Source organism: Schistocerca cancellata, chromosome 9 (genome assembly GCF_023864275.1).
Source record: "Schistocerca cancellata isolate TAMUIC-IGC-003103 chromosome 9, iqSchCanc2.1, whole genome shotgun sequence".
NCBI classification, from domain to species: domain Eukaryota; kingdom Metazoa; phylum Arthropoda; class Insecta; order Orthoptera; family Acrididae; genus Schistocerca; species Schistocerca cancellata.
Window position 1 is genome coordinate 56,574,558 of NC_064634.1, and position 17,853 is coordinate 56,592,410.

General features: G+C 37.7%; 1 protein-coding gene across 3 annotated transcripts in view; it reads left to right on the forward strand.

The window, feature by feature from the left end:
- LOC126101608 (protein angel homolog 2-like) overlaps nucleotides 1–17,853 on the forward strand; it is a 172,293-nt gene that overhangs the window by 135,694 nt on the left and 18,746 nt on the right. For all 3 annotated transcript variants that reach the window (XM_049912287.1, XM_049912286.1, XM_049912288.1), the window contains 2 exons: nucleotides 625–746; nucleotides 13,650–13,781. In XM_049912287.1, coding sequence (XP_049768244.1) covers nucleotides 625–746; nucleotides 13,650–13,781 — 254 coding nt within the window. The remainder of the gene's footprint in view (nucleotides 1–624; nucleotides 747–13,649; nucleotides 13,782–17,853) is intronic.

Consider the following 17,853-nt stretch of genomic DNA (forward strand, 5'->3'; position numbering starts at 1 on the left):
AGACAGGCAGACCGACCTTCTGATGAAGGTATATTTAGATATACAGAAACTGTGGTCAAGAATTTCAATAAATTTTTATCCTACAACTGTTTGGCTGTTATCATTTACTGTGAAGATTTAACAGTTGCTGCTTCAGCCATGTTTAAAATTTTGAAACAAAAATAATTGCAAAGAAAGACTCTGAGCACATTGACACTTAGGATCATCTCATTCAAGAGAATATACAATCAGCAGAATAAACTGTGTATTGTGTGTAAACAGTTCCAGTGGCCACAACTTCTAATGATAATGTGTGAAATTAAAAGCCATGTTCTCTGCATGATTATTGTTCCTTTGCTTGGATAGACATTGCTGTCCAACCTGTTGTTTTTATATAATTCCATTTTTAAATTGCATTTATTTTATTTTGCTATATTAAGCCATGGATAAATGTATTCATTAAACCTATAGGAACAAAAATTTCATTTTGTGCTGCTTGAATGGAGGCAGTTCTCCAAAGGAAGACACTCTCCACATGAATGTTGCTATTGGGGTATTTTCCATACTCTGTTTAAACTGAAAGTATAATTTTTGCTGTAATATTTTTTAGATCACTTTAATCCATTCACATGTTTGTCTCTACAGCTTGAGGCGGAGGCTGGAGCTCCAGTGCAAGAATGTTTGGCACCAACTCTAGACACTACACTACAGAACATCATCTCTAAGCAACCTGCTGTGGCAAAACATCATTGCCTCGCAGATCTCAAGTTAGTATTACCATTATACTCTTGTAAGTATATAACTGACGTTTTGTTCCTATCGTTTGACCAATATTCAACAATGCTCATTTTGGTATGCAGGTTGACATGAGTGTTTAAGGAGAGGTGGTGGCAGTCTTGCACTGATATCCTTGTAAATCTCTCTCTCTCTCTCTCTCATTTTTTGTTCAATCTCACTGAAATTGAGCATACTTACGTTTACGGATGCAATAAACTTCAAATAATTTTTACAGAACTTTTAATAAAATTTTAATGCTGTGAGAGAATTTCGAATTTTTTGTTACATTGTTATTTTAAGGTACTCTTTTTCAATATTTACAGACGAATTTGGCAATTTTTTTCTATGGTAAAGTAAAGAAATCACCTATCTACACTAATAAATATACAATTAAGTGCAGTAACTTTTTCGTAAATTATTTGTATCATTTTCTATGATATTTTGGATTTGAACATTTTTTACGGACAAATTTTCCATATGTTATCAACCATAAAACTGAATGTAATGTCTAGATTAAAATTTTGTTCCACTCAAATATTGCTTCTGTATTAAAGAATAGGTGTGCCAAATTTAATCAAAATCATTCCAATAGTTTCTGATATATCTTTTCCTGAAAGCAGAAAATCTTAATTTGCAGAAAAATCATTTTAAAGTTTGGATGAAATGTTTCAAAAATTTCTTAATCATACCTTTGCCCATAACAGTATTCCAGTTCTTCCACATCATTCTCTACATCTCTTTTAGCTCCTCTGCTCCTTTGTGTAGCAATTTTTTCTATGTTCTGTACTGAGGTCTCCGCCTTCGCGATTCGTTACTCATCGATGATCCACAGTATCTGCTCAGTGAAGACACCAGGTATAAAGCCCAACTTGCGAAGGCTGTGAATTATTGCCACATTCCTATCATTAAACACTGCTGCAGCTTCCAAAGCAGAAATTCTCACTGCCAAACTGGAAACAAACACAGTCTTTGATCTCTTCCAAAAAAAGAGCATTGAAACTTTCATTTGGGTTCTACTTTTTGCCATGCAGACATGTTTCGTTCTGGTGAAGCCAGTGCTTGAAAAGTTGGTTTAATGGCTATTGCAACCCTATATAAGGAAGGTTATTTTTATGGCTGTAACCATCTGCATGTTCCTTGCTTTTCAGAAATTTGCACCATTCGTTAGAATGTATTCCATGTTGATGTATAGTGTCTGTTGACAAGTAATGAAACCAAATGGCCCATATTGCCTTCCTCATACTATCCAAATCTGTGAGGTTATTTCTAATTGCGGCACCATAGTAGACTTGCAGGCTGTCAGTTCGCTTCTTTGTTAGTCTGTTTTTACCCACCCCTCCCATCCCCCCCACCCCCACCCCCACTGGTTTCCCATCCTCTAGTAGCTTGCCTTTATTGTCTTTAACAAGTCGTCTGAGTCGTCCACCCATCCTCTTCTGAATGTAGCCTAAGCACTCCAGTTTTTAAATATTGCAGTCTTCTCCGTAGGGCTGACTCTCAATTACATTCTTGAAAGCACTAGACTCTCCATCTCCTAAATACTGTGTTTATCTTACTCCATATTTTCGCAAAGACCTTCCGTCCCTCCACTGGAACAGATGAACTTGGAGACAAGCTGATGTTTGCATCTGCAGGCCCGCCTCTAAACTCAACATCAGTTTTTCACTTTATATTGGAAATATAGGACTGGCCATAGTTTTTAAATACTTTACTGGGCATAGGCATGTAAAAACGATCAATATATTCAATCAAGCACGAAGAATGACACAATAAATCCAACTTCATTCAGATCCCACTAAACAGCACAAAACTTGTTTACAGAGCTCCACAGCCTACTATACCACACTGCTTGAACCACAAAATGGCTCCACAGCTTTCTATACAACACTGCTATGTTGTATACAAAAATTACAGCCTTCTAAAGCCATATTTTCCATATTCACAGGCAAAAACAGAGCAAGAAAATTTTTCCTCTACTGCGTACCGTGAAAAGCATTACACTGCTTATGGTTTTAATTTTTTTTATACCATTTGTAGTTTGAATTCCAAACAAAAAATTTGGGATAATAATCTGTTACATTTACTTTTCAAATGAGCAAATAAAAAAGTTTTTATATTTTTTATGATTTCTGCCACGATCTCCCCTTAAGAAAGGTAATCAAACTAAACTTGAATATTTATAAAGAAGATTAACTTATTAACTATGAGGGCTTTTCACATGTTTAGGCCAACACTTGCAGTATCTCACAGGTGTAGACAGGACACAACAAACTTTCAATAGGAAATTGAAAAAGAATGTAGGAAAGTCATCTAAAAGGAAGAAAGTTTTGTTGTTAGGCAGTTCTCATGCCAGAGGTTTAGGCCAACTTCTGCAGGAGGAATTAGGACCAGAATACCAGGTCACAAATTTTTTCAAACCAAGTGCTAGTCTGGATCAGTTGACAGAGGATTTAGGTTCACTCTGTAAAGGATTTACCAGGGAAGACACCACAGTTATTGTGGGAGGGCCAGGGAACAGTATCAACAGAGATCCTGGGTACAGTATAGAGTGTGACCTGGTAAAGATTGCGTCAGCATCGAGACACACCAATGTTGAATTTGTATCTGTCCTGAGACGCCATGACCAGCCTCATTTGAACTCTTCTGTTGGGAGAGTTAATTTGGAGTTGGAACGGCTGCTTGGGTTGGGTGCGGGGGCTCATATTAGTGTGGTTCCTGTTGATTCTCTCAGTAGGTGGGACTATACCAGGCACGGCCTACATCTCAACAGGAAAGGGAAGGGTAAACTGGCTAGGGTAATAGCAGGAAATTTAAGGGGGGGAGGCACTGCCATGAATGGTAAAATACCAGTGGTTACAGGTGTTGGAGCAGCACCTTTTTTAGGATAGGTAAGACAGAAAGATGTCAAGTTCTACGAGAGGTCAGGATTGAAACAAATCTTCAGTTTAGGAAAGAAATTAAACAGCACAATTCTAGCACATTGGATCACCAATCACAGCTGTCAATTATAAATTTTCACCAATCACCAGAAATTTTATCTCCACCAAGTTGTATCTCAGTCCTAGGTAATTGCATTGATGAATTAGTCACCCAACCCAGTTGACATAATCTGCCTCTCTGAACACCATGTGACCACTGGTATAGGAACTAGGCCTAAGCACAATGAGAAACTCAGACAGGAGAGATAGGTTCTCATAAAAATATAATTAAAAATAATGTAAGTATATTTCATCAAAATATTGGGAGTTTAAAGAATAAAATAGATGAGCTTCTGGTTTGCTTAGAAGATTTAGAAGCTGAGGATGAAATAGATATACTATGCCTGTCTGAGCATCACATTGTTACTGATATGGATAAGGTAAATGTAAGTGGATATAAGCTCTCTGCACATGTAATTAGAGAAAATATGGAGAAAGGAGGAGTTGCCATATATGTCAAAAGTTATCATTGTGCAAAAAGTATAGAAACAAAAAAGTTTTGTGTAGAGAAACATATAGAAGCATGTGCCTGTGAGCTTAAATTAAATAAAGGCACATTTATAATTGTAACTGTATATAGGTCCCCATCGGGAAATTTTCATCTATTTCTGAAAAATTTGGACTCCTTGTTGTGCTATCTGTCAGACAGGGGGAAGCAAATTATTATTTGTGGGGACTTCAATGTAGATTCTCTGAAAGAGGGTAACAGGAAAAATGACCTTGAAGTATTACTCGGTTCTTTCAATTTGACACCCGTTATTGATTTTCCTACTTGGGTGGTAAAGGATAGCAGCTCACTGATAGATAACTTCTTCATAGACCAAGATAAGTTTAACCAGATAAATGCTCAGCCTGTTGAGAATGGTCTTTCTGATCATGGTGCACAGCTAGTTACAATATATGACATAGCTCCATTCAGCAGTACTAAACAGTCCTCCAAAGTAGTACGTTCAGTCAGTTGCATATTTTAGGGAAAGCCTACAGCATTTAGACTGGGATTAGGTTACCGTGCACCTGATGCCAATTTAAAATATAATTTATTTCATGACACTTTTGTAAATGCATTTGAAAACTGCTTCCCCAAGAAAATAGTTAAATATACTCGTAAGAAACCATGTAACAAACCATGGCTTACTAAAGGTATAAAAAATCTTGTAACCGGAAAAGGGAAATGTATCTGACAGCAAGAAAGAGTAGTGACCCAGAAACTATCAAACATTATAAAAAGTACTGTGCTATATTAAGAAAAGTTATTAAAAAATCCAGAAGTATGTGTATCATGTCTGAAATCAGCAACTCGAATAATAAAATTAAAACAATTTGGAATATCATTAAAAGAGAAACAGGTCAACCAAGAGCACAGGAAGACAGTATTACCATCAAATTGAATGAAAACTGTACGAACAAAAAGTCGGAAGTTGAAAATATTTTTAATAATTATTTTCTAAATGTTGTGGATATAGTAGGATCCAGGTGTTCATTAGAAGATGCTAGGTTGTTAATGGAAGCAGCCATACCTATGCAATTTGATACAATTGAAATCTCGCCCACTTCTCCCTCTGAAATTATGAAAATAATAAACTTGCTTAAAAGCAAAAACTCACATGGAATTGATGGCATTTCCAGCAAAATACTAAAAGCTTGTTCTCAACAGATAAGTAAGATTCTCAGCCACCTGTGTAATAGCTCTCTGGAACAGGGCATTTTCCCTGATAGACTGAAATATGCTATTGTTATACCTTTGCATAAAAAAGGGGATAGATCTGAGGTCAACAATTACCGTCCGTCCAATCTCCCTTCTAACAGCTTTATCCAAAATTTTTGAGAAAGTAATGTATTCAAGAGTAGCTTCACATATCAGTATTAACAAAATGTCAGTTTGGTTTCCAGAAAGGTTTTTCAACAGAAAATGCCATATATGCTTTCACCAATCAAATTTTGAATGATCTAAATAACCGAACACCACCCATTGGGATTTTCTGTGATCTCTCAAAGGCTTTTGATTGTGTAAATCATGAAATTCTGCTAGACAAGCTCAAGTATTGTGGCATGAGTGTGACAGTGCACAAATGGTTTGATTCGTACCTAACTGGAAGAGTGCAGAAAGTTGAAATAAGCAGTTCTCATAATATGCAAAGATCAGCAAATTCCTCAAACTGAGGAACTATCAAGAATGGGGTTCCACAAGGGTCGGTCTTGGGTCCTTTGTTGTTCTTAATATATATTAATGACTTGCCATTCTATATTCATGAAGGGGCAAAGTTAGTTCTCTTTGCTGATGATACAAGTATAGTAATCACACCTGACAAACAAGAATTAACTGATGAAATTGTCAATAATATCTTCCAGAAAATTAATAAGTGGTTCCTTGTAAACAGACTCTCACTGAATTTTGATAAGACACAGTACATACAGTTCCGTGCAGTAAATGGTATGACGCCATTAATAAATATAGACCTTAATCAGAAGCATATAGCTAAGGTAGAATATTCAAAAATTTTAGGTGTGACCATTGATGAGAGATTAAATTGGAAGCAACACAATGATGATCTGCTGAAACATTTGAGTTCAGCTACTTATGCAATTAAGGGTCATTGCAAATTTTGGTGATAAACATCTTAGTAAATTAGCTTACTATGCCTATTTTCACTCATTGCTTGCATATGGCATCATATTTTGGGGTAATTCATCACTGAGGAATAAAGTATTTATTGCACAAAAGCGTGTAATCAGAATAATAGCTGGAGTCCACCCAAGATCATCCTGCAGACATTTATTTAAGGATCTAGGGATATTCACAGTAGCTTCTCAGTATATATACTCTCTTATGAAATTTGTTATTAGCAACCAAACCCAATTTAAAAGTAATAGCAGTGTGCATAACTACAATACTAGGAGAAAGGATGATCTTCACTATTCAAGATTAAATCTAACTTTGGCACAGAAAGGGGTGAATTATACTGGCACTAAAGTCTTTGGTCACTTACCAAATAGTATCAAAAGTCTGACAGATAACCAACAAGTATTTAAGAAGAAATTAAAAGAATTTCTGAATGAAAGCTCCTTCTACTCCACAGAGGAATTTTTAGATATAAATTAAGAGAAAAAAAAAAAAAAAAAAAAAAAAAAAAAAAAAAAAAAAAAAAGGTTGTTATATCTGCGTGTGTATGTGTATATGCGGATGGATGTGTGTGTGTGTGCGAGTGTATACCTGTCCTTTTTTCCCCTAAGGTAAGTCTTTCCGCTCCTGGGGTTGGAATAACTCCTTACCCTCTCCCTTAAAACCCAAATCCTTTTGTCTTTCCCTCTCCTTCCCTCTTTCCTGACGAGGCAACCGTTTGTTGCGAAAGCTAGAATTTTGTGTGTATGTTTGTGTTTGTTTGTGTGTCTATCGACTTGCCAGCGCTTTTGTTTGCTCTCATCATCTTTCTTTTTAGATATATTTTTCCCACGTGGAATGTTTCCCTCTATTATATTCATATCATTAATTATGTTGTTAAATTAACTTAATTATGTCATGTATTGGAAAATTTGACTCGTTCCACATCATTACGAAATATTGTATTCATGATCCATGGAACTAATATGAATCTAATCTAATCTAACAATGTTTTGCCGGTGCTTGTGGCCATTATCAGTGAATAGCATAATCAGAAACAGCAAGAGTAACACATGTGACACTTGTAGAACCATATTCCAATAAGCCATGCATGAAAGTGAGATTTTTCAGGCGTCATATCTCACTTTCTATTGATCACAGAGGTAAAGAGTGAAGTGTTTTGGATAGCTATTGATCTTGCGACCTATTGGAAGAACAGGCTTACTGTAGCTACCCTAAGTGTAGTGTCAAAATTTTAAACCTTATACACTTCCTCCAGCCCAGGCAAATTGAGCAAATTGGTTGCTTCTTTTGCATTAGGTGTGGTCTTTGGTAATGAAAACCCATAGGCTGCGTACAAAAGTACCATTTTTTCTGCCTGATTCCTGAGAAACCTCAAGAAAACATTTTTACTCTTTCAAGATAATAATCACGAGCCAGGCATTTTCCGTGAATTATTGTAATCAATGAGCAAAGTACCTGGAAAAAAATGTAAACCAAACAACTTTGTGTTGATCTTATATTATGTGTACTTACTTGTTGTTTAAATGTTTCAAACTACACAGGGTGAGTCACGAGGTTTTCCCTCAGTTGCTGGGGGTTATTTCTAAGGTTATTTGGAACAAAAAATGTAAATAGAGTAATGTGATCAAGTTCATAATTAAGGAGCTACAACAGAGTTCTGAAACATGCCACGGTGTATGGAGTGCTACACTTGTGTTCACAGGACACTCGATCAGTCTTAGGTCGACAAGTGCAGTGAGTGGTATGTTTGCATAACCACCACTTTGTTGATACTGCAGTCACTGTTTACTGTTTTTGTCTCCTGTGTACAGTACACTTTGCAATGCCGTACAAGTTTTCATCACAGGAGTATGGAGAGATTGTGTACATTTTGGGCTTCTGTGACGGTAATGCAAAAGCTGCTTTTGCCGAATTTCACCGTCTGTATCCTGATTGTAGAATTCCAAGTGCCAAAATATTGCTAGAAAATGGTACTCTTCCCAGTATTCGTATTCTCTCCAAAATACATTGTGACATTCAAGAAGAGGAAAACATTCTTAATTCAGTAGAGTGCAGTCCTCATTAAAGTACAAGACTCCTAGCTACCCGATCGAACTTTTCACAATCTAAGGTATGTAGGATTCTTCATGAGAAAGGACTGTATCCTTTTCATGTGCAGAAAGTTCACCATTTAGAGCCACATTTGATTGTGCCAACCGTTTGCACTTTTGTAACTGGTTAAAAAGAAATCTGCAGCTCTATCGCTTCATAATGTTCAGTGATGAGGCAACCTTTACAATAGATGGCATCAACAGCATGCGTAACATGCATGTCTAGGCAGACGAAAATTTCCATGCCACGGTAGTATCTCGATTTCAACGCAGATTCAGTATCAATGTCTAGTGTGGTGTTGTGTGTGATCAATTACTGGGGCTATTTATTCTCCTGGGAAATTTAAATGGTCAGATGTACGGTAATATTTTACGAGAAGACTTACCGCAGCTTCTTGAAGATGTTCCTCTGGAAACAAGACGCCACATGTACATTTACATTCATCATGATGGTGCACTTGCACACTTCCACCTTGTGGTAACAGCTTATCTTAATCAGCAATTCCCATATCGATGGATAGGTCGTGGGGGCCCTATCAACTGGCCTGCCAGATCCCCAGATTTAACACCCCTGGATTACTGCATCTGGGGGTGGATGAAAGACATCAAGTATGATTGTTAAGATGGAAACACGAGAAGAATTGATACAATGCATTTTCGATGCCACAAAGTCAATAAGGAATGAGCGGTTTATTCCCATGCGAATCTTTGTCTTCAGATGCAGGGATGAAATTTTGAACACCTGCTTTAAATCCACTCTGAATGCAAGAGACTGCTACAAAATTGTTTAAAGTAATTATTATGTGCATTTTTGATAGTGAAATCCTACAATAAAAGTTTTTTCTACAATTTTCCTAAGTTTTTCAATTACTGTAGCTCCTTAATTACAGATCTGATCCCATTACTTTATTAACGTTTTTTGTTCCAAATAACCTAAGGAATACCTCCCATCATGACTCACCCTATATAAATGTGTTGAATTATATAAATAAACTGTCTAAACTTTATTGAGCTATAGAATTTGGTCTATATAAGCAGCTTACCCTGCTGAAGCTGGGAAAAGAAGGGAATCAGCAGAAAAATGCTCCTGCTAGAGCACAAATAAGGTGAATATGTTATTCTTTAAAAAGAGTCTGACAGAGAAGTGGTGAATTAGCTGTGTCAATCCTCATTCCACCTTCCTCACTGAAAATGTTGGCATACAAACATATTCATGCTTTTTTTGTGCTGAAAGAGAATAGCAGAGATACAGTGACAGTGGAAGAGGGGGGAGACAGTGCCAATGGGAGAGAAAGTGAAGGGATACAGTGATGGTGGGAGAAAAAAAGTGGCAGTGAAAAAGTGAGTGCGAGAGAGGGGGGAGAGGAGGGGGAGAGCAGGGGCAAGGTGGCCGGGGGGGGGGGGGATGGAGAGGGAGAGGGAGAGAGAGAGAGAGAGAGAGAGAGAGTATCAGTGGGAGTCAAAGAGAGAGGAGATAGTGTAGGTCGGTGAGAAATATTGGCAGTAAAAGAGAAAGAGAGAGGGATGGAGACAGAAGCCATGGGAGCAAAAGAGAGAGAGGACCGTGGAAATGAAAAATACGGATCAGTGGAGACTGTACATGTAGAGCAGGGCCAGCCATGACGTGCCAAACTTCATATGTCCGAGGTATGTGAGCCAATACCTGGCCAGCCGTGGCTTTGCCAGTCCTTCTCAGGAGAACTGGGAAGTATGACGTTTCAATGAGTTTTGTGGTGTGGCATTTTTTGGTTGACACAACTGACCAGTTTGGCAGAATCATTCACTATTTGTTCATGGTATGAAGGATGTTCACAGGTCCGGTGTATGTCTGCAAAATAAAGAGACATTCTAGTGATCTACTGTCAAAAGACTAAAAATGACTGGGAACAACAGAAGAGAGAGATGAGAATTCCCAGTATATATTATGCAATTGCATAAGCAATGTGTACTGCAAAGGTGCTGTTAAAAGATATTACAGTATCATGCAGAAAAAATTTAAAGATTTAGTTGATAATGAAAGAGCAAAAAATTACACAATCAACAGACATCAAGAAGCACTTTGTGCTAGATTTACAGATATGGAACGTGTGAAGAAAATGGTGATGAATAGTAAAATTTCTTGACAATATTTATTTAAGCCAGAGCCATAGTCATGGTAAATTTTTTGAATGATGTTGCCACTATTTGACTGTAATAAGTTTTGTTTTATTGTTATAAGATCCACATTTCACCCTTAGGCCATTTTCAAATACAAAAAGTGGAATAAACAACAGGAGTATATCTCACAAAAACAAGAAAAGGGTGGCCATAGAAAATAGTCTACAGGTACCATGAATCTTTACCTTACATATATGCCAAAAGAAAGAGGGTACACATATTTTATTAGTACCTCAATAAGTTTTATAACATGGACTTCAGAGATGGTTTATTTATAATTGTCTGTAGTGTGGATCTGAGTCCAGTAACCTAATGAATTTTGGTCCCCTCACCCATTTGGGCTCCCACTTCTTCAGACTAGCCCCTCTCCCTCAGTTTCTCCCCTTCCTTGCCACCCATACCACTGCAACCCCCATTCATTCTGAATAATGTCTGATGTTCCGTTGACACCACAGCTGCGTCCATATTCCTCCCCCCTCCCCACCATTTCGTAGCCATTGCATTGTGGCTTTCTTGGTTGATTTTATTGGTGTGAGGGACTTCTGGGAACATTTCCATACTGCTGTTGCTATTTGTAACATTACATATTACTACTTGCCTATGTAGTGCACCAAGTTTTACATAATTAACTGTATTAAAAGGTAAAAACTCAATTATTTGTTGCACATATAGTACAAGAAGAAACTTCACAATGTTTACATGTGAATTTTAATAGTGGGCCTCTATGACATATTCTTTGAACACTGTATGTGCCAATGTATACAAAGATAATCTATTTATCACTCAAAATAAACAGTTCAGCTACCTTGTTCCCTAACACACCACAGATTGCATTGTGCGGACTGTGATGTCTGTGAGGTGATCTTTGGAAGATTGTTTCATCTATATCCATGTCAATTGTTGTTCAGACACAATAATGTGGCGCATACCTATTTATTGGGTAGCAGTTCCATATAATAGCTGTGCCATATCTGGCCTTTATGACCACAGAAGCTTTCCTGGCGTGGCTTGTATTTCACCTTAGTCTGATGTCTTTTGACATATAAATAAGGTAAAGAATCATGATATTTATACAATATTTTTCATGTTTGCTCTGTTTTTGATGTATACTTCCGTCATTTATTGCAGTTTTGTACTTGAAAATGGCCTAAGGCCAAAATGTGGATCCTATAACAATAAAACAAATATAATTACAGTCAAATAGTGACAGCACGGAAAAATGTAAAACTTCTGTAGTCATACATATGATTCCACTGTCAGTTGCAACAGCTTTTGATGGAACTGAATGAGCAATATGAAAACTTTTTATATTACTGCAGAGTTGAAGTTATGGAGAGGAAAAAAGAGGCAGAAATGAAAATAAGAATATCTGGAATAGATTGCAAACCTCTCATTTTAGGTGGACTTCACTGTGTACAGTAGGACATTGCACAGTGAGAAACAACTTCTTTCTGATTTGATGGGGATGCATGTAGTACAAAATTGTGTAGTCAAAGGGTCACATTCCAGTTCTGTACACTGATTGGTGTGAGATTTGAAGGGTTCATTGTGACCTTGAAAGTATTAAAGGGATAGTTTCCTAAACATTTTGAGGGCACTGCCAATCTTATATCTGTTTTTGAGACTGTTTGCCATTTCAATTCAAAGCACCCTTGTGCTTGTGCAGATTTAACTGATTGATCAAGTTAATTCTCATTTTAAGGACGAATCCTTTTAACACTAAAAGTGTCCAGGTAAAGTTTCCATGACGACGTTGCAAAAGAATATTTCAACCAACATATATATGTGAAAGATGTTTTTTTTTTCTGTTATGAAACTAAATAAGTCACGATAAACTGGCAACCCATATTTGAACATTCGTGAAACTGTCTGTATCTGTTGTTATGCTGACAGTCCGTATCAGATAAAAATTAGATTATATTATGTCTTCATCGCACCGAAGATAACTAAATAATACTGATAATTTTTGTTTGTTTGTGATCTATATTGTTGTGAAATGTGAAATATAAAACCAAGTTTTCAAGTTTTATTGCAGTGCTATTGCACTGCCATTTAAATATGGTGTGTTCACAGTTTCCTCCTTCCCCCTCGTCACACTCAGACAGCGTGGTTTGACCGGAGGGGGGGCTGCTGGCACTCGTGCAGGGGCATGGCCTATGAGCTGAATTCAGGACCACCTCTGGTATAGGGGAAAAAAACAGGTGGACTCTCCCAGAATTTTTCAGCTGATGATGTACGGTAGAGACAGTGGCAGTGGGGAAGAAAGACAAAAGGAGATAGTGTAAGTGAGAGAGGAGGTGATGACATAGGGTTATACTGTAAATCGGTGGGAGAAAAAGGAGGCAGGGGGGGGGGGGGGGGACATATAGACAGTGGCAGTGAGAGAGGGTTGCTTAGTATGAACTGTGCAGAAGGACTGGGTAAAAGGATTTAGAATGTTCTATTTCTATGTTAAAAGAATGCCAATATGTTCACATGCCAAAAATTTGGTGAGGAAGGTTGAATGAGCATTGTGGAAGCTGGTTTCCCAGTTTTGTCAGAGTCCTTTAAATAGTAACATAGTCATCACTTTGTGCTCCAATAGGAGTATTTTTCCACTGTTGAATGTCTGAAACAATTTAAAAAACAAAAATTGTTAATGTAGATGGAATCTGTTGCCAGAAACATTACTATGATGCTTGTCATGGACAAGACAGTGTCAGTTCCATTAGTAGATATTAAAAACTAAAAGCTTCATCAGTCATGCCCGCTAGATTTTTTTGTTTTTCTTTGGATACCAAGAAGAGATGGAAAAATCAATCAGTAGTTGTTTCTTTGCAAATATTTGGTTCATGATAAGCAGTCGTGCACATGAAGGAAGTAAAACTGTAGGCAAAAACTGGACGGATATGGCTTGAGCCAAACAAAGTAGTACATAAGTTCACATACTTTCAGAATGGATCTTTTATTGTGCAGCAGTGTGTGTGTTGTTTTTGAAACAGTTTAACATATGTTCATTACAGTAAAATTATTTCTTTACTTTTGTTGTTTGTATTCCATTCACAGGTTTGGAACAGGAACTCTCTCTCATCCTTTCAAGCTACGCTCAGTATATTCACATGGGAAACTCAACTCTGATATGGCAGAGGCAACAACATATCAAAATGGTTGGTGCTCTGTGGACTATATATTTTACAGGTTGGTAATACATTTTCTCAAATTTCCTCCTCCTTAATGCCAAATAAGCTGTTCAAAAGAATTAGGGAAACACTTCTATCAACACCCAGTAAGTTAAATCTATTTTTATACAGGTGGTACCTGTGGTCTTATTGAATGACTTGAGATCTCTGCTTTCAGTGTAGCCAACAGTGTATATTGGCTGTGTTATGCATTACAGTGGTAGGTGACCCAAAAGAATGAAGCAATTACTCATGTCTTAGTGTTTTCTAGTGAGGTACACTGATGGCAGTTGTCATTTGTGGACATTGTATTCAACCAAACACATGCAATGCAACATCTTAATGCAGTGCAGGTTTCAAGGGTGGTCTGTTTGATCCAGAAAGGATGGATCTTTGGTCATGTTACTGCAAAGGCCAACGCCTGACCATGTGTCATCCATAGGTTGTGGAAATGATACAGGGAGACAGGTCAATATGCAAGAGAAGTTGGACGAGGTTGCTAGTGCATTAAAATGCCATGTGAAGACACCTGGCTGTCTCTGCTTTTTGGCATCGTACAGATACCACCAGAACACTGGAAGAAAATTCCAGAAGAAAATTTCAAAAGGCCACTGGAGCCAATGAGTCTGATCAGACTGTAATGAAAAGATTACAAGAAATGACTTTGCGATCCAAATGTCCTGCAAGATTATACTACTTGACACATCATCATCTCACAGTTCACCTTCAGTTCTGCGATTCCATGTCAACTGGCAACTTCATCACTGACAAAATGTGTTATTCACAGGAAAGTCTAGATATCCTCTGACGCAAGGTGATGGCCATGTTAGTGTGCAGAAACCACATGGTGAGCATTACCTGCCAAATGTTGTCCAGGAAATCAACAAATTTCCAAGTTCTGTGATGTTGTGGGGAGGCTTCAGTGTTGACAGTCATGCCGATCTTGTCATTGGTCATGGTTGCCTTACAACCAGGCAGTATGTTAAACAGATCCTGTTGGACCATGTGATGGCTGCTGCCTACAATGGTGACCCCGAACAGACATGTTTGTGGTCATGTTGTCCCACCACAGACTCTCCAAGAATTCTCATAGACCTCATTGAAGAATCAAAATGGATACCAGAGGGTGACATCTGTAGATTTATGCAGAACATGCCACTTATATTTCAGACAGTGATACACTCTCACAAATGTTATATATGTTACTTAAGCTCTCAAAGTCCAATGAAAAGTGTACAGGAAGACGGTATGAATGATTGTTTCCACTTTATTTTAGACACCTGTGGACATTTGAGTTCTTTTTATGTAAATGATCAAGGATATAATGACAGCGTGTATACGAACCGGGAGATCCGGGAAATACCCGGAAATTTTTTCATCCGGGAGAAAACCGGGAAAAACCCGCGAATTTTTTAGAAGTCCAAGAATTTTTCATTGTTTTAGTTTTCAGTTAAATTTTTGTAATTTTGCCCGGTAAGAACCAATACTCTAAAAGTTATTACTGTAGTCCACTACTGCAGAATAATACTGCAGCAATAAAACATGAATGAGAGAAAAAACAAAAATAAAACTTAAGTTGCCAAGGAAATGCGCCATATACAGCAATAAAACACAGCATTCATGCAAGTGTCTGACAACAACAAAATGTGTCAAAGGCTTTATAAAGACAGTGCAATGCTTCAGAACACAAAATTGCCTCCGATGAGTGTGACGACACAATTGTTTACATTAGATTCATTTGAGCAGTTGCAAGTGGGCTCTTGCACATGTGCAGCTGAGTTGCTTATGAGTAGTACCTTCTCCTGCTTTTGGCCACAGAAGTGTGGCTGTTAGCTGAATAAGCAGTAGCTGCAAGCAGCCAGATGCTTCCTGGAAAAACTTTACTGGCGCGCGCAAGCTGCCAGATTCATGCATGTGCAATAGGCCCTGGTGTAGGAGGTGGCGGGGGTAGGGGTGCCAAATTCATATTTTTGAGGAAAAAAAAACATTATTTCACAAAGCGCCTAGCAGCAAGCGTACGTTGGTCTATCGATTGTTCTTGTGATTTTGAAATGCATCCCTGTTGGTTTTTGAACATTTTTGAATGCATGTGTAGTATACGTTATGTCTATGCCAGGGGAATCCATGTTGCATCTAGAAATAAACTTTCCTGCAGACAAAATGGGACAGGGCCATATGACCTGAGCGGAATAAAGCCGAACGGGTGAATGCCAATCGCTGTTTGTTTATGTGGTTGTCTGGGTTTGCGGATGATCAGCATTGTTATAATTACTAGCAAAATCCATAGATTCAGACTACCAGAGTGGAAATAAACAACTAACAGGAATAACAGGTTAAAAAGGTTATGTATTATCTTTTCGGTGTATCGAAGAAAATTACAGAAAATTTCCTGCCAGACTGCTACACTAGTAAGGACCAGTTGTACAGTCCCTGGCTAGCAGCCGCCTAAGTTCTATTCTGGGAGTAGCATGGAAAACGCATTGTACGAACGCCTAACCAGAGAATAAACACGGGATAACTAAATGGGTGACTGTGGCAGGGTTAGTAAAGTTAATCAAAGAATAAGTTTTCACACTGTCAGATATAGTTACAGAATTAGTGATGACAAGATTGATTGTTAGAATGAGAGAAACAGGGACATCACACAAATTATAGAAGAGTATGGCGATTCCAAATTCATATAAAAATTTCGTACTACTACTTTTCAATCTTGCGCTTGAGAATCTGGAGCGTATGAATGAATTGTGAAATTGCTTCCTAACATAAAGCTTTTTGCTTGTAGTAGGCCTAATAGGCATTTGACATTGGTACTTTGTGAATTATATTCTGTGGTGTTATAAAAATGACCATTTGTGCCAAAACAGCCCCATTTATTTGATGTGTGTTACAGTTGCTGCAATATTAGACAGGCTAATTTCGTTTTATCTAGCAGAGAGTGACAAATTATACGTAATCAGATCGAGAAACCACACCAGTCTGGGGTACTATTTGTATTAACAACTTTTTCAGTATTAGACAAGGACATTTCCTTTTTTTCATGCAGCAAAACATTTGACAAACTTTGATCAGGTAATAGATTCTTCCCCAGAAAGAAAAGCATGCCATGTAAAGCTGAAGCAAAATTAGAGAGAGAAAATGCTAGGTCTTGAGGATTGAATAAATGTGTACTGCTTGCTTGTCTCTTGTCTTTACTGGTTTTATGTATCCTATATTTAATTTTATGTCATACAAAACATAAGTTATTAGCTAATAAAAAGTGCAAATTTTCTGAAGAGTTCTTGTTCTCCCAGTTACAAATAATCCCATCCAGTAATTGTGAGTGTTTTTCTTTTTTTAAAAGGGGGGGAGGGGGGGGGCAGGATGTCAGACCGGCCAACTGGAAGCAGGAGAAGCACTACAGGACATTTTAATTTCCACTGTCCTAAACGTAGTTTGATGGCAGCCGTTACAAAATATTACACGTCTAAATTCCACAGAGCGAAATACAGTGACGTGCGGTAGAAGAATGCTGTGTGAAGAGGCGTGGCACTGCACTTTGGCACACTTAAGACAAAGTAACATGTCTGAAATTTCATCAAACGCACATGTTTTATGTACCAGACTCTTCCAAAGATATTCGCTAGAAAATTAACATATTTCCAAATTTATTTATTTATTTATTTATTTCCCCCCCCCCCCCCCCCCTCCCCCTACTACCTCAAACGCTCGAGGGAAGGGGGTGGGGCCGCCACTATCTAGTATTGCCACAGTTCGATAATATCGTTGACCCGGAGCTGCTGCAGAGAGCAGTCTGAGTTGTAATAGGGTGGTGGGTAGTCTCCACATGACCAGTGTTTACATTTAGTGATTTTTCCTGTTTCCTCTTTGTTTACTGCTCTCAAATCAAATGAAAACAAAACGGATTTCTGTGGCTGGGAGCAATCAAGTGAATTAAAATACATTCACATAATTACGGAAGTCGGAATATGTTTTTAGTTTCAGATTTTATTTTATTTCCACCTTTCTGAAAGTCAAGCATTAATCGCCTTGCAGAACAATGAAGTTATTTTTGTTGGTTTGCTAAAGAAATTTGGCTTTTATTAATCTATGCT